This window comes from Tinamus guttatus, unplaced genomic scaffold (genome assembly GCF_059628265.1).
Source record: "Tinamus guttatus ecotype Peru unplaced genomic scaffold, ASM5962826v1 Tinamus_guttatus_pri_ptg000089l, whole genome shotgun sequence".
NCBI lineage: Eukaryota > Metazoa > Chordata > Aves > Tinamiformes > Tinamidae > Tinamus > Tinamus guttatus.
Genome location: NW_028288623.1, coordinates 4,657,750 through 4,679,577, shown reverse-complemented (window position 1 = coordinate 4,679,577; position 21,828 = coordinate 4,657,750). Strand labels below are relative to the sequence as shown.

At 49.3% G+C, this 21,828-nt stretch overlaps 2 protein-coding genes across 2 annotated transcripts; one reads left to right on the top strand and one right to left on the bottom strand.

Moving 5' to 3' along the window:
- The first annotated feature begins 3 nt into the window (after positions 1–3).
- On the top strand, positions 4–6,354 carry PSMC3 (proteasome 26S subunit, ATPase 3). The gene is made up of 12 exons (XM_088520538.1): positions 4–138; positions 216–296; positions 2,594–2,719; positions 3,577–3,681; positions 3,777–3,839; positions 4,137–4,274; positions 4,403–4,546; positions 4,746–4,894; positions 5,388–5,484; positions 5,628–5,773; positions 5,948–6,029; positions 6,146–6,354. Exons 1-12 carry the CDS (start codon positions 112–114, stop codon positions 6,254–6,256), a joined length of 1,269 nt encoding a protein of 422 aa, XP_088376664.1. The 5' UTR covers positions 4–111; the 3' UTR covers positions 6,257–6,354.
- A 956-nt stretch (positions 6,355–7,310) lies between these two features.
- On the bottom strand, positions 7,311–18,701 carry LOC104571236 (transmembrane protein 178B). Its single transcript, XM_088520545.1, has 4 exons — positions 18,308–18,701; positions 12,011–12,124; positions 10,643–10,780; positions 7,311–8,261 (listed from the first exon to the last, which is right to left on the bottom strand). Exons 1-4 carry the CDS (start codon positions 18,684–18,686, stop codon positions 8,017–8,019), a joined length of 876 nt encoding a protein of 291 aa, XP_088376671.1. The 5' UTR covers positions 18,687–18,701; the 3' UTR covers positions 7,311–8,016.
- Positions 18,702–21,828: the final 3,127 nt, after the last annotated feature.

Below are 21,828 nucleotides of genomic sequence, written 5' to 3'. Positions count from 1 at the left end.
GAGGTCGAGGCGTTCCAGCCCGCCTAGGAGTTCGTGCCCTGCTCTGGGCGCCCAGCGCGGGCAGCGCGGAATCTGCCGCCCGGCGCGCGACGCTCCGTTCGCTGAGACAAGATGGCGTCGGTGTGGGACGAGTCCGAGGTGAGGGGCCGCGGGGCCGGGGCGCGCGGGGCGGCGGGACGGGCCCGGCCGCGCCTGACGCCGCCTTGTGCCCCCAGGACGGCGTGGGCGAGGAGGTGCTGAAGATGTCCACGGAGGAGATCGTGCAGCGCACGCGCCTCCTCGACAGCGAGATCAAGGTGAGCGCGCCCGAGGGCCGGCAGCGCTGGGAGCGGGTGCGCGAGGGCGGCAGGAGCCGCGGGGCCGCTGTCCGCCGGGCTCTGAGAGGCTCGGGCGCTTCGGAGAAAGGTCCGCGGACGCGCCCGGCTCGTGCGGACACGGACGGGGGGAACCTGCCCCGGGCCGGGGCCGGCAAGGGGAGCCCAGGGTAATTCCTGTTGGGGGGGATCTCGGGTGGCTTCTGCTCCAGGCTCCTGCGCAGAGCTGGCTCTGCCGTGAACCCGGCAGCTCTGGGCTTTGTGCAGCGGGTCAGGAAGGCCCTGGGGGGTGGTGACTGTGTAGCCTCTCCGAGCAACCCGTGTCACAGCTTTGCTGTCCTCGTGAGGAGAAGGGCTGCTTTATGTCCACTCTGAACCTCCCATTTCACCATGTCTGCCATCTTCCCACCACATACTGCTGGGAAGAGTCTGTCCAGTACAGGCTGCTGTCAGGACCTGCTGAGGCCTCCCCTTGTCCAGGCTGAGCATGTCCAGTTTCCTAAGCCTCTCCTTTGCAGGCCTGTGCTTGAGGCCAAGGCTGCGCTCGCTGCAGTTTATCAATGTCCTTCGTGTGTTGGGGCAGCCCCAAACTGGGCACTGAGGAGAGGGCTGTGGCTGCTCCCTGCCGTGTGCTGGTCCTGCTGCCAGCAACAGAGCCTTGGGGCTGGCAGCGCAGCCCGTGTTTGCTGCACTGTCCACCAAGAGCCCCGTTTCTGCAGGGTTGCTCCCCAGTCAGCGCTGTGCCTTTTTTACAAAGTGCTTTTCTTGCCCACGTGCAGGGCGTTGGTGATTTGTGCAAGGTTCCTGCAGGCCCAAAACTCCATCCTGCCGAGGTCCTTCTGAGTGCCACCCTTGAGGGTGCAGGCCTTTCCATCCACTTTGGTGTCATCTGCAAACAGGCCGAGAGAGCAGCCTGTGTCACCTTCTCTAGCTCCCTGATAAAGGTTTGAAAGGTCGATCTGTCCCAGTCCATGGGGGGTCCCAGTATGGACCTATTCACATAGAGGAGCACTGCAGTTTCAACAGAAGTTGGTTTCCACAGCGACAGTCTTCCTTGGAAGTTTCCCAGGCTACTTTAAATCAAAATTCTGTGTTTTTGTATTTTGTATTTTTATGCCACAGGTTGTATATTCACTCCTGATAGCAGTTCTGTCCTGTGGATAGTTACGTGCAACAGTACAGCATTATGTTTAGTCAGGAAAAGTTTGAAAAAGTTATCTTTTAGGGAAGATACATCTCTCATTGAATAGAGTCATATAAGCTAATTTAGCTGCGGGCAGTTTTATGGAGCCCCTTTGGTGTTACAGTTGCCTCTGTGGATCTCACAGAGCATTTCCGAACTCTGTGATGTGAACCAGGAAAGGAGGCAGAACATGTGCTGCTGTCAGCTAGCACTGAGAAACAGCTGTATTCGCTGCAGTAGCCTTGGATATAAATGTGTTGTTGGATGGTGATTCAGAACTATTTTATGTTCTGTCTTTTTGTTATTTTTTTCTTCTAATTGTGTTGAAAAGTTAAAATTTTATAGAGATGTAAGAAATCTGAGTTCTCTTGAGCACACATTGTAGTGAAGGGCAAGATTAACTAAAATCATCAGTTAATATCCATTAATTAAAGCAGGGAGTTCCAGGTGGGTACGAGGACAGTCCTTCCCCATGTGAAGCTGGGGATCAGGCTGCCCAGGGAAGCTCTTTGGCCCCGTCCTTGGGGGCTTTCAAGACCCACCTGAGTAAAGCCCTGAGCAACCTGGTCTGCCCCATGGCTGAGTAGGAGGTTGGACTAGAGAGCTCCTGATGTCCCTTCCAACCTGAATTATCCTATGAGTCTGTATCCCATTGTTTTCCCTGGGATTTGGCTATCTTCTGTAACGGGCGTTGTTCCAGTGCTGAGCGTTTTTGTTCAAGGAGCACACAGCATATTTTTTCCTGCGAAAGCAGTCAGTATGGTTTGCTTCTCCTGTGCAAGTCTTGAGTGGTTTATGTGGTCCTGCAGATTGTAACTGCCCTATAAAAGTAGGGATGCAGATGGGGGTACAAAGGTAAAGGTGCTGGCAGCCCGGCTGCTTTCAGCAGACATAAGCTCTAATTTGGCCATCACCCTGCTCATACTTTCAGTTTGCAGCAGCTCACCTAATAGCAGAGCTGCCTTTTACTGCAGACCTTGCTTCACTTATATTTGCAGGTTATCTTAGCTACGTTACTGATATGAATGTGATATGGATATGGATGTACTGACTGAGTAACATCTGACAGTAGTTGCCTTACATGTCCCGATTCCAGATCATGAAGAGTGAAGTGCTGAGAGTGACCCATGAGCTTCAAGCCATGAAGGATAAGATCAAAGAGAACAGCGAGAAGATCAAAGTGAACAAAACTTTGCCGTACCTTGTCTCCAACGTTATTGAGGTGAGGGGGAGCGTGCGTTTCTGGAGCGATGCCAGAGGGGTGCACAGCTCGTATCTGGAGAAGGGAGAGCAGGGGAGCACATCCATAATTAGAAATGTGGTATCTTGTCAAGCTACTAGTTATTCTGGAGTCAGGACTTTTAAGATTTTTCCAGTTGGTTTTGTTTGCAGCCCAGAAGTGCTTGTTGCTTGGCCACTTCTTACTGGGTCATTCCTTAGGGCCATGTTAGCTCTTCTGCATCTGCACAAAACCTGGCTACCAGCGTTCACTTAATGTGGACTTGGGGCATGGAGTTTGGCACATATTGTCTGAGACTTGTGACACAGTAAATGAAAAGTGGTGACTCTGTTGTTTAAACTGCTGTAAACTATTCCCAGCTGGGCATGAAGAGGACTGCTGCAGTCAAAGCAGCAGTAGCTGAGACCTCTTTTAAAAAAAAAAAAAAAAAAAAAAAAAGGTCTGAGGAATGAACTAAGTAGAAAGAAAGAAAAAAAATATGGGTTGGAATTTACAAACCACTGAACATTTCCTTCTTAGCAGGCAATACGGTGCACTCACTGCTAACTTGGTTGATGTGCATGTACCTTACAAGTTGCAGGAATACAGGTACTTAGGTACTTAGCCTGCTTTGTTCATTATAAGAAGCTAGTTAAGATAACTTCATAAAAGCCTTTAATTGCATTCCTTTTATAATTCAATAATTTTGCTGATCTGCTTAAAAATGCTAACATTTTTCTATTTAAAAATATATAATTTAGTATATATAATATAAAAGGATATAATCTAGAAATGTTAATCCTGGAATGGCCCTGCTTGTCTGGTTTTGTTATAATGGAATCTCTCGCTCTCGTTTCCAGCTACTGGATGTTGACCCCAATGACCAGGAGGAGGACGGAGCGAACATTGACCTGGATTCCCAGAGAAAGGGCAAGTGTGCTGTGATCAAAACTTCTACTCGCCAGGTAGGACCCCATGCACAGCTGGGTTCCTGGAGTGCTGAAAAAGGGGCCCCATCCTGGTACAGCTGGTTTTGCTGACTTTGAATCCTTTCTCATAGACGTATTTCCTACCTGTTATTGGATTGGTTGATGCTGAGAAACTGAAGCCTGGAGACCTAGTGGTGAGTGAAGCAGTTGTGATATGACATAAGCCAGAAAACTGTGTGTGTGTTGTTTTCTTTTGGAAGGAGACACTCTGTCTGGATTGCTTTGAAACCCCTTCTATACTAAAATTTTAGTGTAGTAGTTTGGCCACTCTTCCAAGCTGTGGTGATTTGGTGAGTGTCAGTGTTAAAACTGCTGTTAATGAGTTGGAGCTCCTGCTGAAGGTCTTATGAATCACTTTTGGTTGCATGATTAGTAACAACTGCTGCCTAAAGGGCCTTCTTTAAGCAAAGCTGGTGGATTTATGTTTACAGGGAGTGAACAAAGACTCTTACTTGATCCTGGAGACCCTGCCTACAGAATATGATTCACGGGTGAAAGCCATGGAGGTGGATGAGAGGCCCACAGAGCAGTACAGTGACATCGGGGGGCTGGACAAACAAATCCAGGAGGTGATACCTTACATTCCGTTTGCAGTGTGACTGCAGGCAGAAAGCTTTGAGCTTCAGCTCTTAGTTGAGGTAGCCTGCATTCGTGGAGTGGGGTGGTTCTATGGCTTCATATGTTTCTTTTGCTGCAGCTTGTGGAGGCCATTGTCCTGCCAATGAATCATAAGGAGAAGTTTGAAAATTTGGGTATACAGCCACCCAAAGGAGTGCTCATGTACGGACCTCCAGGAACAGGGAAGACGCTCTTAGCTCGAGCATGTGCTGCCCAGACTAAGGTAAGAGGAAACTTCTAAAGCATCTGTTGTAGGATAGTAGCTGATTAAGAATGTCTCCAAGGGAGAGGGGTTTTGTGTCTAAACTGGAGCTGTGGTTCTGTGCGGGTTTGTTTGCATGTTTAAGTATGAGCTTTTTGTAGCATTCAGCACTTACAATCTTAGTGCTGAAGATATAGGTATAGGATTTTCTATTTCCCAGGCTACCTTCCTGAAGCTTGCTGGTCCACAACTCGTGCAGATGTTCATTGGTGATGGAGCTAAGCTGGTACGAGATGCTTTTGCTCTAGCTAAGGAGAAAGCCCCTTCCATCATCTTTATTGACGAACTGGATGCCATTGGCACCAAAAGGTGAGGTATAGACCATGCTGTAAGCACTTGGATGCCTAGCAGTCTCCTTGGCCTGGGTTCGAGAGATAAGACTGACTTAATGCACACCCTAGTCAGAGACACAGGGCAAAACAATGACAACAGTTGCCAAACACCTCGAGCTGGCGAAACACAGTGATCCTGGAGAGCCATCTGATGGTCCCCTACAGTTCAAATCTGTTCCCTGGTGACTGCATCAGGCACATGAAGGTGTTTGCCCTTCTTTACTACTTGGGGCTGGACAACATCAGCCCTGTTTAAGGCTAAGGATGTAACGGGATGTCAGTGCTGCTGACAGTTAAACTCTGGTTGCAGGATCTCATCAGTGCATGACCTGCTGTAGCTTCAAGGTGGCCTGGGAAGAGCTTAGCCAAGCAGTGTGCCCGCAGCGACTGCCTTTTAACGTGAGGAGAATAGAAGGGCAGGGTGGTCAGGCTCAAGCTGATAGTTTTTTTTTTCCTTGCCTCTTCCTCAGGTTTGATAGTGAGAAGGCTGGTGACCGGGAGGTGCAGAGGACCATGCTGGAGCTGCTTAATCAACTGGATGGTTTCCAACCCAACACACAAGTCAAGGTGGGATCTAGCAGAAAGTGCTACTGAGGCACAGGGGTCTCTGTCAGAAGAAAAACAATGTCCAGGGAAGCAGCACAGTGGATCCCAAGGAGGAGAGGTGTGTGCTCAAGGTGCCTCAGACTGATGATGCTGTTTCTACCTAGGTGATTGCTGCAACCAACCGAGTTGATATCTTGGACCCAGCTTTGCTCCGCTCTGGCCGATTAGATCGCAAGATCGAGTTTCCAATGCCCAACGAAGAAGCCCGAGCCAGAATCATGCAGATCCATTCACGCAAAATGAATGTCAGGTAGAGAAGCCGAATGGCCTTCTGGGGCTGTGTTTGCCATGTGTGGCAACAGTACTTCTTTCTGTGGGGTGGGAGGCACTCTATTTTATTAGGCTTTTATTTAAGAAAGCTCCATACCTTGCTTTTTCTATTGGCTGCATGTTCTCAGACTTCTTTTTTTTCCCCTGTTTTCAGTCCTGATGTGAATTATGAGGAACTGGCTCGCTGCACAGATGATTTCAATGGAGCCCAGTGCAAAGCAGTATGTGTGGAAGCGGTAAGAGTTCCTTGCTAGTAGGCTGCATGGAGAGGAGGGGGCTGTGTAAGCTGGAACACAGTAACTCTGAGCTGATGTTGTGCTCACATGCTTCTAACTCCACTCTCTTTGGGCAGGGGATGATCGCCCTTCGCCGTGGTGCTACAGAGCTTACCCATGAGGACTACATGGAGGGAATCCTGGAGGTTCAAGCAAAGAAAAAAGCCAATCTGCAGTACTATGCCTGATGTTTGCCCAGTCACGAGGGTGGCCTTGGCAACAGACAGGACAAGACTGGACTGTACCACTTTCTGTCTAGAAAAAATAAAGCTTTTTTTTTTTTTTTCTTCTAAGAAAATATCCTTGCTGTGTTGGGGCTGTCTCCCTTCCTGCATGGTTCTGCAACTACAACAGGGAAAGGGAGAACCTGTGCTTTGTGCCCATCCCGCTGCCTTTGGAGCCTCCTCCTGCTTAACTGGATTAAATCCTGCTGCGCTACTTCGGGGCAAGGAGCACCAGGTAGCAGTGCAGTAGGAGTGCTCTGAAACGGATCAGCTGCAGCTCAGCTGCAGCTTTAACATGATGGCTGATATGTGAGTTCTCTGGTGAATCAATCTGGTAATTGGTGGGCAAGAATTCACAGCTGCATCCACTGGGCAAGTCTTTCAGTACTTTTAATGCCAGTTGAGAATTACAACTTCCATTTAAAAATTACACTTTTCATAAATACACTGACTTTATCATTAAATATCTTACATGCCACTGTATTGTATTTGAAATACAATGTAAACATCTCTAAATGCTGGCCATCTCATCTTTACCTGTGCAGTTTTTGAAAGCTTGGGAGAGGGGTGGGGATGTGAGGGAAGAAAGAAGAGATGAAATGAAATAAAAATGCACCCCACAGCACTTTGGCTGATGTTCCTGAGTTAGCCCTAGTACTTACATGGATTCCAAGCCCCTTCCCGCTCATTCCGGAGCAGGAGCTTATGCCAGGGGAGCACATTGCTGCGTGGGGGAGGAAGTGGGCATTATAAACGGGGGAGAGGTTTAGTGAACAGAAGCCACACGTTCCTGAGGAGAACACTGCAGTTGCTTTGGATGTCCAGTGTCTGCTACCTTAGCAGCTCTGCTATTCAGGCTCAGGGGGAGTTGCCCATCTCCTTTCACAGAACAGCATCACACCCAGTTAGCCTGGTGAAAGCTGATCCCAGCAGCACAAACTATGACTTACCTTCATATACAAACACATATCCTGGCCCCCAGCAGGATGGTTATAAGCTGCATGTTGCATGAATCTCCCCATTAAAACAAGGACATGTTGTTTGAGTAACCTTACCTGTGTAAGAAGCTGTGGAAAATTTTCCCCTGCTTTCCTAAAGCCAATAAGAGTTTTATTAGAGTCTTGCTGTGCCGGACTCAATCAGCTTGATTAAACAGCTGATGCTACAGCACAGACTACTACAGCTTCCTGCTTTAGATGAACTAATATTAAGGACGGGCTAATTCTTTGGCCTAAACCTCGGCTTAGATCAAGGTTCTTTTGGGAAATGATGGCCTGAGCCACACGAGACAAGTCTGTTGCAAAAGTGTTCAAGCCAACTTCACCCACCTCCTTGCCCTAATTGGGATCTGAATTACAACAGACCTGCAGCAATAGAGTTGGTGCGTAAACATCCCTTACAACTGGACAACAGGACCATGGGGTACAGTTCAGAAAAGAGCACAAAAAAAGCCACAGCCTTGAACTTAATCCCTTGTAAACAGAAGAGAATAAAACAAAACAAAAGAACTGTCCCCTTTAAACCGTCAATGAGCAAATCAGCAATAATTCAAACCTGGAGTTACTTGCAATGTCTAAGACCAGAGTCCGTCGCAGCACCCCAGGCTGGTATTTGCATAGCTCCGGCACCGCTCTCCGCGCGCTGACGTGCCGCCGCCTCCCGGTGTTAACCCACAGCTCTGCCCAGGCTGCGCTTTCCAGAGTCTCGCCTCGTTCCCTCAGGGGTCACACAGCCCCGTTTTCTTGTCTGGGTTTTTGTACTGGTGCCCGAGAAGTGTTGAGTGAGGGGGCCAGTGTACAGAGGAACCCAGCGAGCAGCGTGAGGCCCAGGCCTCCCCAGGCGCAGAACATGGACCAGCCGTAGCCGTGGCTGATGTCCTCCGGCAGCCCGTAGACATAGCGAGGGTAGCGCGACAGCTCAAAGTTGATCCCTGCGACGCACGTGCAGAGGGAGATGATGCAGCACGTACCTGCAGGGGAAAAGCAAGAGGCTGCTGCGCTGCCCTCACAATGGTTAATTAGGCTTTTTTTTTTTTTTTTCCTCCTTTTCTTTCTTCACGTGTCCAGCTAGTTCAAAGTCAAGAATCAAAATTTTACTTTTTTTTTTTTTTCTTCCACCAGCCATCCTTCTTGGGGGGGGGGGAGGGGACGGGCAAGGGGCAGGGAACAGACTTATGAAGAAAAGAAAAGAGAAATATATGTATGTATATGTTTTTATATACATATATATATATATATATATACATATAGATATATAGATATAGGCCTATAGCAGCCTGCCCTTCCATAATAACCAATACTGCCCCTTAGGTCCCTCTGTCGAGATTTAGAGTTCAGGTGCTTGCAGCTCATCATGCTTCACCTGGGCCATTACCTATATCCAGCAGTGACTAATGTCAAAGCTGGAAAGACTGGCTGAGTCACAGCACCTATGGGAGGCAGAGAGCTGAAGCCCATCTGGGCCAAGTGCATAGCTCGATTTCTACTGCAACCCTTTCAGCTGCAGCTGGGTCTCCAAGACCAGGCCCAGGGCTTGGGCACCTGCCTGTTTTGCTGCTCCTCAGACACTTAAATACCTGAGGGTATCAGTAAGGGTTGGAGGGGCACAAAGTAACAGTTCTCAAAGTTTACCCAAGTAAAAGCTAAGGAGGAAAAGAAGGAAAAAAAAAAAAAAAAAAAAACACACACAAACCGCAGACTTCAGTCTGCGTCAGCCAGGGACAAGTGTGCAAGCTTTAAATGGCATTAGCAGTCATTCATTTCACACTGCAAAAACACACTGTAAAATAGCCCTCCATTAAAAGGAAAGATATAGCCATCCTTTGGGTTCAGGGCTCACAACTAATATACACACACCTATATGTAAATAACAAATTATGTAATTACATATACTTTTCAACATTCCAAATCAGAGCTGGGGATTAGAATTTAGGCAGGTCACATCCACCTTGATCGGTCTGATCAATTCACACCAAGCAGCTGAATGCTTGTGCGCACCCATACTTCAGAAATTAACCATTTTTAAAAATGTCCCTCTCATCCACAAATCCATCCTTGCTTCAACCTGAAAGAAAAAGCTTCTTCCGTGATGCTCTGGAATTCACAAAAAAAAAAAAATCCACCCTTTTTTTTCGTTTGTTTTCTAAACAGAAATTCTGCTGCACTATTACCTGCAGGCCTGACATTTCTTTGTGAAACATAGAGGAAACCTGCCCTGGCAGAGGCAAGGTCTGGGGCAATGGCTGGTGCAGAGCACTGCTTGGCCAGCAACATGCTTGTCTAATCATCTCATTAATACGGGGCAGGGCGGGGAGGGAATAAAATAAAACTCATGTCTCAGGTATGGTCAAGCTGAAACACCAAATCCTGCCTGCTTTCAGCCTGTTCTGGCCTAAGTAAAGCTTGTTCAAACGGCAACCAGCTTTCTGGAACATCCGTGTTAAAGGAAGCCTGTCAAAGCGGACACTACTAAGCCGCAGGTCAAGGCAGTGGTTTCGTGTTTTCCAGGCCGGCTGTGTGTGAAGGCTGGTGGCAGTTCTTGCTGCTGGCAGCACGGCCATCACAGCACAAGCCCAGGGAGGCAGCCCTTGGCAGCACCCAGTCACTCTCCCCCTTGTACAGCACGTCCCTCCCTCGGTGCTGTGCGGCAGCGAATAAAAGGAACCCACAACTCAGTGTGCGAGGTGACCAGGGACAAGCCTCAATCCCAGACGTTCCAGCATCACTCCGTGTCAGCAGAGTGGTTTTTCTGTGCAGGTCCCAAAAGAATCCTCCTAAAGGAATTTTGCTTAAGGCACGGGATTCTCTCTCCAGCTCCTCCTACAAAGGGCACCAAACAAGCTCACAACTACTACTTTAATTGATAGAGCTGCCTTGGTAACACAGAATTCCTTGTTTGGATCTATTACCGTAGCTGATTGACACCCTCTTAGACAGCAGCTTTGGCCTTTAAGTAGAGCCCTGTCCTTTCCTCCTGAAAGAAGAAATGCTGCCCTGTTTTTCAGCTGGCTAATCGAAGCACAGAAAGACCCCGACCACGCAGAACGTCTGCACAGAGGGCAGAGGAGCAGAGGGAAGGGCAGCTGTGAGCATGAGGCTCATGCTCTTACCGCCAGGCCGGCCTTCTCCAGGCTTGGCTGCCTCCCTTCGCTGCTCAGGGCAGAGGAGAGGGCTGTGCCCACGGGCCCCGGGCTCTGCTCCCCGTCTGCAGGCCGGGCGCGTGCCCGGGTGCAGGTGCTGTGCCTGGACTCACTTTGCTCTCGGCAGGTTTCACCTCCTAGAACAGCTCCCCAGCTTGCAGTGGTGGCTGGGGTGATTTCAGAAGCAAAACACCAAAGCAAAAGCCTCTCACCTCCCATTAGGAAGAGCAGCCCGGCCACGTACTGCATGAGCTCCTGCTGCTTGCAGCAGCCCAGCACACCAATAATCCACCCAAAGAGGATGATGGAGACTGCCATGCCAATGAAGCCAGCTGTCATCCTCCGCAGGTCTGAGGAAAGAGAAAGGAGAGAAGCAAGAAGGAAGAAATGAAGGAGGCGCCTGGACAGGACAGGACGGGGAGAGCCCAGACAGTTGGGGATTTGTGCTCTGCCCTGGGCATCTCCTCCTGTAGCTTCTTTGAAATAAATACTTTGTGTTTTACTCTGAAGCTTAAGGAATCCAGCCAGCTGGACCCCCTGATGCTGGGCACTGCACAACCAGAGAACATACCTGTCCTAACCAAGGTATCTACTGTGCCCCAACCAAGGTGTCTACTTGGTAAAGTGCTCTAAGAGGAATAGTGGCCTGGGGCCTGCAGCACGGCATGGTGCACCAGCACCAGGAGAATTAATTCTGCAATGGCTTGCAAACATCACTGCTGCAAGGACTTTCTTTTTTGCTCATGGTGTACTGCTTTGGGGTGGAGTTTGCTGGGTGAGTGTCAACTGGAGACAGAATCAAAAGAAGCGGGAAGGGACAGTTAGGGGAAGTGAAGGACTAGTGCATGGAAGGCAGGCAGTGGGAGCGAAGACAGGAAGAGTGGGAAGACTAGAGCAGACAGTAGATCAATGCACCATGAACAGAACAAGCAGAGCAACAGACTCTAAACTGCTCAGTGATATGAACAGCACCTTGCAGCACAGTAGCTGCTATCTCATGATGGTTCAGTCTCTAGCTGGATTTCCTCAGCACTGAGGCTCATATGACTGGGGCTACATGGATTTATGGGAGGCAAAGGCAACAGACAAAAAACATGAGGAGAAGCTGGGGCAGAAGACACTCATTTCTGGCAGCAAACTAGTGTTCCCTCAGATATCTGGTAAGGACATTGGTGGGAGGCAGGTTGTGGAGAAGGAACAGGCAACAAGAGGTTGCAAAGACAAACTGGGACATTTTCAAAAAGCACTGGTGACAGGAGGGCTACGAGTCACCAGTTGCATATGGAAAATGCTACAAGCTCTGTGCAGAACCTATGAGGCTGCAGCACCTTTGCCGTAATTGGGGTAGGAATCATCTGCACCTAGCAACATACTACACACGCTCGGGCGTTCCGGAACTCATCCGCACAACCACTCCAGTCTCATGTCCCCTTCCAGTTATACTATGTCAGCTACTTGCCCGTCCTCTCTCCCCAACAAATATTTAAGCTTAGACACCAGCCAAGGCAGAGCCCCCACTCAGCACAGCCATAAGGTATTAAATAATCTGACCGTTTTATACTGTGCTTGGGGTTACTTACGGAGCGCATGCCACTCATCCTGCCGGATGGTGTTGGTAATATTGACGGGTAAGTTGCGTGGCAGCGAGCTAGAGGTGTAGTGGTACTTCACAGCAGTGCAGCGCTGAATAACACCTGCAAAAGAGACACCAGTGTGAAACGGAGTGAGAGCTTGGTGCCTTGCACTTGATGCTGACGGTACTCAATGCTGGCGCAGCAGAGGTCACACCAGGGAAGTCTTAGCTCAATAACAGAGCAAATATCATACAAAGGGAACCATTACTTCAAAGCTTTAGGGATTAAGAGGAGAAGGAGTCTTGCCACAAAGGCGTCCTGACAAAGAGGGAACAGGGTGCTGACCCAGCAGGACAGGGCTGAAGGTAAACAGTAATCATAGTCTCTGAAATAGCTGTGGAGACTTCCTAGAGAAACTGGTACAAGGCTCTTTGGGATGGCTGAGGAGACATGAACATTTCAGAGCACCAACAGGGCTGTTTCGTCTCTAAGGTGACAGAATTGAATCACTTCAGAATATTTGGAATGAATACTGGAAAGTGAACTGCTTGGGAGGAAAACTTGAATTCACTCCAGTTGCAATGGCTGTTTGCTTTGCTTTCCATTAACAGTAGTGCCCAGGCAGGCTTGTTCCCCCTGTATTTAAAGAAAAGTGAATCCCAGAAGCAAACTAACCCTCCACCCACACTCGAGTTTCTAACTCAGCCACTCAGTAATAGAGAAGATCCCACAGAGAGGGCATCTTTCTCCCTTTTACAAACACAGCTGGGACAGAGAAGGAGAGACCTCAGACAAACGCAGTGGGACAAAGAGAACAGCCAGAAAGACAGAGAGCCAAGTGTGACAGGACTCCCCTACACAAGGGCTGCAGGGTCTCTGCCACTAATTGAACATTCGGAAGCTAATGCAGAGCCCAGACAGGGAGTTAATGAAGGGGTGACCAACCCCTAGCAGGGACCAGTGGCCTTCAGCTTTGCGTAGGACCTGAGAAAAGTAGCAGCAGCAGCAGCAGGGAGTTTTGCTCTGCTCCTGCAGCACTGGGAACGTGACTTTGCTCTCCAGGAAAGTTTCCCTGGGACTGCACAGCTGGGTTCCCACAAGGAGGCCCCTTCCCCTCCAAAGGATTAGGAATTGGATGCAAGAGGCCCCGCCAGTTTCCGTGATGGGGCCAGGAAGGTAAAGGTGATCTGAATTTCCCTACATTAAGAAAACTCCAGTGTTTACTACTGAAACGGACCAAGAAAAAATGCAAAAATCATGCCCAAAGAGGGAAAAATATGCGAAAGACTGAGAGTTCAGTTCCAAAAGCCTCGCAGCAGCAAGGTGCTTGCAGCAGCTCCCTTCCTCGGCCGCAGCCCCCGTGGCCCTGCGGGCTCCGGCCGCAACGCCGGCCCGCGGAGCTGCTGCCTTCCCCTCCCGGCGCAGCCCGTGCCCCGGAGCAGCCCACCCGCCTCGTGCTTGTCCAGCACGACCCCACAGGGCAGCCGGGCAGGGCGGCGCAGCTTCACTTGCAAAGCCCAGCGTACATCCCAATTAAAAACTCAGGCCACATACAGCATGTTACAGTATCTAATTAAACTTAACCCGTCACTGATAATGTAGTAATTCTGATTTGCATTCAACAAATGTGCTCACATGCTTTGCAGAGAAACATGTCTACAGTCCAAACTGAAGACAGATTACAAAGTGCATAGTGTTCACCATAAGTAGAAGTACTACATTTAAAGAAATACCTTATATAAAAGCCAAGGCGACTTTGTAGCTCATCAGAGAAAAACCAAAGAGTAGTGAAGCACATGACGAAACACTCTTATATCCAATATGATCAAAGCTAGGGAATTCTTAGCTGAGAAATCCTTAGCTGAGAATCTTTACTGAGAAAGTCCTTGCTCTGCAAGGTTACACTAGAAGAAAGTAAAAACACCCCAGTGCTTCTTATGCAAAATTGATGGCCTTCAGTTTTGCGATCACAAGCTCTTCTTTGCTATAAGATTCCCATTTCACTGAGTGCACAGGAGGGACCTGCTTTGGTATGAGCTACTGTGGGCAGAACGAGCAAGGGCGCTTGTTGGAGAGGCCTTTCCATCTGCTGGGAAAACTGGGACACGTAGGCCAGGGAGGCAGGGGAGCAGCAGAGCAGTGAGGTGGCCTCACAGCCAAATACCACCCACCTTCTCCCCTACAGTTATCACATGCACCCCAATTCTTGGCAACCACATTTTTCATCTGCAGGCGCTAGTTCACTTTTTCTGCTTTTCTGGGTGTGATTTGCAGCGATGCTCAGACATACCACGCTACCCCATGGGGCCTCATTTATAACGGCACTGCACTTTTTTCTCTAAGGACTCCTTAGAGAAAAAAGAAAAAAAAATAAAAGGTTTTCAGTCTCAAAGTTTCTGTAGAGTCAAAGGTATCTCAAACGCACCCCAAATTAGCAGGCACCTTTGCCCTAAGTCCTTTTATACCTTAGATCCCAATCTATAAAATGGAGACAGCATATTGGCCTCCATGTTAGAAAGTTGCTAGCATAGAGATTTCACTTTTGTTTATTAAGAGTCAGACAAGCACTGTAAGCAAGCCTGCCAAAAATAAAAATGTTGCCTTCAGACAAAGGCAAATAGGATGGAGTAACATGGCGAGTGAGAAGGAAAAAAAACTGAGTGCTGTCTTTTTGACACACCAGGAAGTTGAGAACCCAGGGCAGAGCAGGGGGTCTGTGTGATTAGATTATCATAATGCAGATGTACAAGGCAAGGTTACACAGACAGCCTGTTCCCAGCAAGTCTTGTTTGCATTAACAGAAAATTCTGAATGTTGTACTGCATGTGCAATTTTCTTGATTAAAAGAATAAGTGTAAGAAGCAATGCATTGCATCGGGCAGTAGTGCAAAGACGCTTTCATGGCTGAGCTGTGACTGTACCCATGACTGTGCCCTCCCAAAGCCATTGCGTGCGCACACCTTGCGCGCACATCCCTGCTTCCCTCAGCGCCACGGGCAGGTTTCCCTTCCATGGCCTCACACCGCTCTTGTGGCGCATGCAGGAGTGTCCCTGAACAAGCCTTTTTCCCTGCCTGATGCTCAACACTGGGCAGGACCAGAGCATTTCAGCTACCTCTGGACCTCTAGGGCCTGCCCTGAGCACAGGCCCCATTTCCTGAGCCACCAGACATCTGGAATGCCAGAGCCAGGTCAGCTCTAGCACATTCAGTTTGTAATGTCAGGCTCTGCTCCCCAGATTTTTCTTGGTTTAGTCTCCCACTCTCTCTGACTTTGAAATGTGCGGGTTTCTCCTTTGTGTTGCCTACAGCAATATTAGGAGATGGAAGAGCTCTCACTTTCAGTTCTGATACCCGAGTTCTTATTTTGGAGTGGTTCTGCCCTCACACAGGCGGGAGAGGTCCTCTCCACACGGAAGCAAGGCTGGAAGCAGCCAGGGGCAGCTACTGCTGAGCTGCCATGGGCAATCCCGGCCTCCCCTCCCTTGTGACCCAGGCCGAAGCAGCCGCGAGAGCTCCCTGGCCTATTCCTGCCATTGCTGCCCAGGAGTGAGAACAGCAACGGAGTGCACTGTCCCCATCGTCACCCAAAGAACCCCACTAGATTTGGAAAATCAGCTTTCCATAGCTCCATAGAGTCTCCAAAATCTGTCTCCAACAGATTTTACTCGCCTATGGCCACAACTAAACAGACTGGGTTAACTATCCCACCTGCACTGCAGACCCTCAGTCATTCCTGCAACATTCCCAGTTCATCAGCTGGGAAGCACGGGGAATTCAGACACCAAGGCTGAGCAGTTCCCTCTCTGTGGCCTCACTAATGCCACAGACCAGAGCGTCCCTCTGATTAAGCTTCCAGTGGGTCTTCCTGCCCCCCCAGCTATGTGGGGCACTAAGAGCTCATGTCTACCCAGTACTTAGTTGAGCAACCAGTCCCAGTCCAGATTCTTCTCAGTGCAAACCTGACAAAGCCTCTAGTGTGAGTCTCTCTTCATTTCTTGAATTTACTGGAGAAAAACATACATTGCTCAAACCAACCACCAGGTTATCCAAAAAGCCTATTTGATCTGACCTTTTCCAAATTTTTTCTACTTTGTAAGTATACTTTTTATATATATTGATGAATAAGAGTATTTAATAGCAGTTAATAAAACCCTAGAAGACCTTACTAGGCAACAATACTTCATGCACAATTTTCTTTTTTTGCTGTATCACTTATGCAGCACTTATCACCCACTTAGCACAAGCTCGAGTGGGGATATATAGGGCTAAAGTTCTTACATGTGAGGCTCACCAACAGCCTCCCTACACACAAAGTTTCCCCGTCAAATGTTTCAGTTTATTGTCTCCAATCTCATACTAATTGCTAAACTTGTTTTCGTCTATTTGGTTTATACATGCTTTCTTCTCTTTCTTTCCTCTTAATTGTATTTTAAAAGTGGAACTCTCCATTTTTATGGTTCAAAAATAACAATGTTACATGTTAAGAAGGATCCCACATATTTCTCCTCTTATATTTAAATATTTCCCCTTCCATTTTGCCCAACTTTTTTTGACTCCTTCTTCTTCCTTTTCAGTTGTGTGCTTTGTACTAAGAGCAGTAGATAAATATTGCATTAGAAATCCATGCAATTATTTAAACAAATAAGGGCACTTGTGGTCTTAATCATTTACTCAGAATTCAAGAGAGATTTGGACAGGGAGAAAAAAAAGTCCTTATTCTAGACACACAAGAAAATGGAAAGGATAGGTCCTAATTAAAACTACCACTAGAGTTTCACAAAAATCACTTACTCCTCTGTCACTGAAAGCCTATAAAAATCTTTAGTTTTAAAAATACATGAAGGCCTCACATATCACCAAAGATCTAGGTGGAACATCCCTGCAAGCCAAGAAGAGAGGGGGGTGTTTCTACAGGTGCACAGTAGCTATTATTAGTAGCTCACACCGAAAAACAATAATTTGCTTCTGTTGCTCAGAAACTCCAGCCCTAGCAGTGTGCTCGAGAAGAGAGCCATGCCTGGCCACTGCTGCTTAGTTACAGCTGCCAAAGGAAAGACAGGCACGACGGGAACAAGGGAAGGCACCTAGTGAAGCAGGTCGGGTAGGCTGAGAGTCCTGTGTGTCGAGGGCCTGATTCTACAAGAACTAATAATAATAAACTTTTCCTTTATATGATGATGCCTACATCTTTACAGCAGATACTACAATGTAAACACACCAAAAGGCAAAAGGGAAGCAAGATTCCTAGGCAAAGCCAATCTCTTTCATTAGACCAGCTGAGGTACAAATGTAGAAGGAAAACCATTTAGACCCAGCGTCCCCGCAGCTTTACCTGTGTGGCCCCAGGCGGGGTCCTTAGTCACGCACACAACACGCTCACGCATGCAGCGTGCACAGAGGTGCTGGGAACCCGCACGGCACTCCTGCCACCGCCTTCCCCAGCCTTTGCTCATCGTAATGCGAGACGAAAACAGAAAAATATATTAAGTGATAGAAACCATTAATAGACTGAAATTAATGAGCTGCCTTTTGGTGAAGTGAGATCAACATGGAAATATAAATGAAAAAGCAGAATACGAATCTCGGGAGTTTAAATAAAGAGGCTAGTCAGGTGGCCCTTGATTTTCTAGAAGTCGGAGTCCCTGCCATGCCTTGGGAAGAAGGGACAAGAGGAGCGGAGCTTCCCGGCGCCAGCGCGCGCAGTCTCTGCTGTGCAGGGTGAGCACTTCAGCTGGAGGCCACGCTGAAGAGCTGCCCGCACTGCCCCTGGGAAGCATCCCCATCCAGTGCCCCAGTGGAAGTGCTTCTCCCACCCCTTTTCTCCCCACGCTGACACGCATTTGCTGTATCTATAAGCCTTTATATTTATTAACCTTTAACCATTCACAGCGTTTCTTGTCCTTAAGCTCGTTTTGTAAGGGCCACGGCTCCTCACTAGCGGTGCCGCGGAGCCCAGGATCCCTATGTCTCCTGGTGCCAAGGCAGCAGCAGCTCCGCAGCTTCCCCCGCCTCAGTGCTGTGCTACCGGCGGGGGCAGAGCAGCCCCGGCGAGGCCTACAACCCCCGCCGCAACGAGCGGAGGAACAACAGGTCCCTTCGCTCGCCGTGGGCACCCAGAGCTGCCAACGGGAGAAACAGCAATCCGGAACAGACGGGGTGCCGGGCTCGGGGAATGCCCCGCTCCGAGCGCTTGCGGAGTCGCGGCCCCGCGCCCGCCGGTCCGGGCGCTCCCGCAGGGCCGCGCTCAGCACCACGGACAGCAGCGCTCGGCCCCGCCGCCCGGCCCCGGCCCCGGTTCGCACCTTTGCGGATGAGCTCCTCGCTGTCCGGCTCGTAGCCCGCGCGGTGGCAGCGCCGCCAGAGCCCCGAGACGGTGGAGTTGAAGCGGCGGCCGCAGTGCGAGTCCAGGGCGGCGGCGACGGCGGGCGGCGCGGGGGCGGGCGGCCGCCCGGGCAGCAGGGCCCGCGGGGGCCGCGCGCGCAGCGGCAGGTGCGAGCTGGGCGCCGACATGGAGCCTGGCGGGTCGCTGCGCTTGTGGCCGAAGCCGCGGCAGCGCTCGCGGTGCCGCCGCGCGTCCGTCTCGTACCACGAGTCGGTGCCGATGGCCACGGCGAGCAGCGCCAGGGCGGCGGCGGCCAGGAGCAGCCCGCAGCCGCTCAGCGCCTGAGCCGCAGCCGCCATCTTAGCGCGCCGGGGGCGGCAGGGCGGGCGCTTCCCCTGCAGCGCGCCCGGGGGCCCCCGCCCGCCGCGCCGCCCCCGGAAGGGAAGCGGGGCCGGCGCCCCCGCGCCCGCCGCCCCGCGCACTCCGGGCCCTGGGCGGAGAGCGGCGGCCTCGCGCCGGCGGTGCGCGCGCTCGCGCAGCGCACGCGGCAGGTGCGCGCGGGGGAGGGGCCGCGCTAACGGCCGCGCGACGCCAACGGTCGCGGGGGCCGCGCTAACGGCCGCGAGGCCGCCTTGCGCTTGTCCCTCCGCCCCGGCCCGCACAGCAGAAGGGCAGCGATGGCTACGGGTAAGGCAGCAATCGCGGAGTCGAGCACTTCCTTTTTTTTTTTTTTCTAAAGTAGTGGCAAAATAGACAGAGGGGCGGCAAGTGCTGGCTTGGCAGTTATGGTTTCTCCTTAACCCTCTGTTAGCCCTTAATGGAAAGCAAGGCCTCAAGTGCATGAAAGAGATATTGACAGTTCCAGGCATGAAGAGCTGGCTAAATCCAAACCATTAGTTAAATACAGGGGACACCAAATCCCTTTTGATCCTGTTTGTTCTGGGGGACTTGTTCTTCCTGCTGTAGCGCTCCTCAGCCCCAAGGCCAGTTGTTCAGACATCATCTTGTCAAATCTGGCACACAGCTAAAGTGATCTGAGGATGCAGTAAGTCTAAATTACAAATTTAACCCCTGTGTATCAAACTCCTCAGTTGTGGTTGATTAAAATAGTTTATTTCTAAAGAGTAACTGTTCAACTGTAGGAGATATGGATCCTTTTCTCTCTTCCCTTCCTCCCTTCCTGCACTCTCAGCTAGCAAGCGCAACCTGAATGCCCACCCCAGCACCTCTTCTTCTGCAGACCCTACTCACAGCAGCCTGCTGCTTCTCCCCCCCACCAGAGCACTGTGCCTGGTGGAAACATGCAGCAGCCACAGATAAAGCTTGCTCAAACACATTTCAGTGTGTCTCTCTTCAACAGTTTGTACTGGACAGATGGGATTACCATCCATGCAGCTGCACATTAGTGCCTTGGAGGCAGACAAATTGAGAGGAACTGACAGGACTGCCGTTGAAGGAATTTTATAACACATACCAGCTAAATTAAAAGTCTCTCACACCAGGATGAAGAATAGTTTTCAAATATAATCACTGCTCTAGATACTGCTCCCCAGATAACATAAAAGATGTTTCAATTATAACAGTTCTTTCTTGGAAGGATCAGAATATCTGTGTTCCCTGAACCTGGCACTATTATGTCACCCCACTCTACAGGCAATAGTTTCAGAAGACTGGAGGGCATCACAGTCAATCCAGGGACACAATTCCAAAAGGCACAGTCCTGGCAAAACCCCCGTATACCATGAAATCATGTCCCTTGTCACCTATCTGCCTTTATCTTCTTTCAGCTTTTAGGTTGTTGTTTTCTTTCTTCTTAAAAAGGTCTTTCATAAACACTGAATGGTAGTAAATGATTCTCACTGTTTATAGCCTGAAAAATCGGGCAACAGTGAAAGGTGGGATAAGACATACATTAAACCTGTGTTTTTGAGGGACAGAACATTACTTCACAAGCTCACCTGGCTCCTTCCATATATGATTTATGGTGAATGCCTTTGTTCCACACAGCAGGTAACCAGCTTAGTGATAAATGATGGGAAAGGTAACTACCAACTAGGTTTAGAAGTTTTTAGGTGAGCAATCACTAATCACAAGCAGTCAGTTACCATACAGGCATTCCCATCAAAAAGGAGCAACTCACATGATTATCCTTCTCAACAAACAGACCCACCTCCAAGAACTATGATTCCATATAATGCTACAACACTCCTGGCCCACAATGCCATGGCAGCAGAAATAGCAGAATGGTTCAGGAATCTCTCTTTTAATAGCACAGGCTCAAGAAGTAAAGTAACTCATCTGGGCTACTAAATATACTGCTCTGTAATTCAAAGGCAAATAAAAGCAGCAGCTTCAAAACAGAAAACCAAAAAAAAAACCAAACCCACACTGCAAACCATTTATTTCATCTCTATTGTCTCCATACACAGCAGACTAATATAGATGAAAGGGGGAAATGCACAGAAGCAGCTGGAGGAGGAAAAAAAAAAAAAAAAAACAGAACTAGAAAAAATGAGATTCTCTCTGCATTTCCAAAAGTAACAAATGTGTCAAAGTGATGCTCCATTTCCTCCCAAGACTCTCATCCTCAACCCCAGGACTGACACTGCCCATAGTAGGAAATTAGCCGGCCTGTCCCATAACCCTTGTGCTGCCTTGCACCAGGGTACCTTCCTGAGAACTGCAGTCTGCCAGGCTCGTGGCACCAGCAAAGAAAAGCAGGTTGGAAATTAATTCTTCAGCATCATCCACTTCATATTCCTGAATGCAAAGCATGAAACCTGGGCTATAGTTTCCAGTTTTAGCGAGACTCAGTACTGATGCAATAACCCCAGCTTCTTTGCACTCACCTGGTAATGCCTGGACTTAAATGCCAGCATTTTGAGTAAGAATCTAGGGAAAGAGTAGGCTTATCTTTCTATGCAAACTTGCTTCCTTCAGACTGCTACAGCAGGGTCTGGTTAGCTTCCATCTCCAAGGAAAAAAAAATACAAAGTACTAGAATGAGGGCTTAATATGCTCCCCACAGGCTAATCTGATGAATCCTCCCCCCAGGAAAACAGGAAGTGGATGCTAGATTCAGACTTTGTGACAAAGGGATAATAGAGGCAGTAGTTGTAAAAGGAGGGCAACTTCATTATAAAGAAAAATGTCTCTCTAATTGCTACAGCGAAGCTAGTTAGTGATGTAAACCTACCAGCGAGGAGAGCTGAACAGATTTTAGACAGCAGTACTGAGGCAGAGAGAACAGCAAACACAAGTTCTCCAGCTCTCTCCAAAAAGTAGGGCAGGAGCAGTCATAAAAATAGAACAGTGTCAACAAGGAATCTCTCTGAGAAGTTAGTGCCTCTGCTACAGGCAGAATACCTGCCTCGTTGCTCTGAGCCAGATAACCCTCTAAAGAGACTAGCCCTGTCCATCCTGGAGAGCTATACTCATTTACAAAACCTTTTTAAAGACAGAGCTGAACTGGTGCAACTCACATTGTAGCACTTGTTTTGC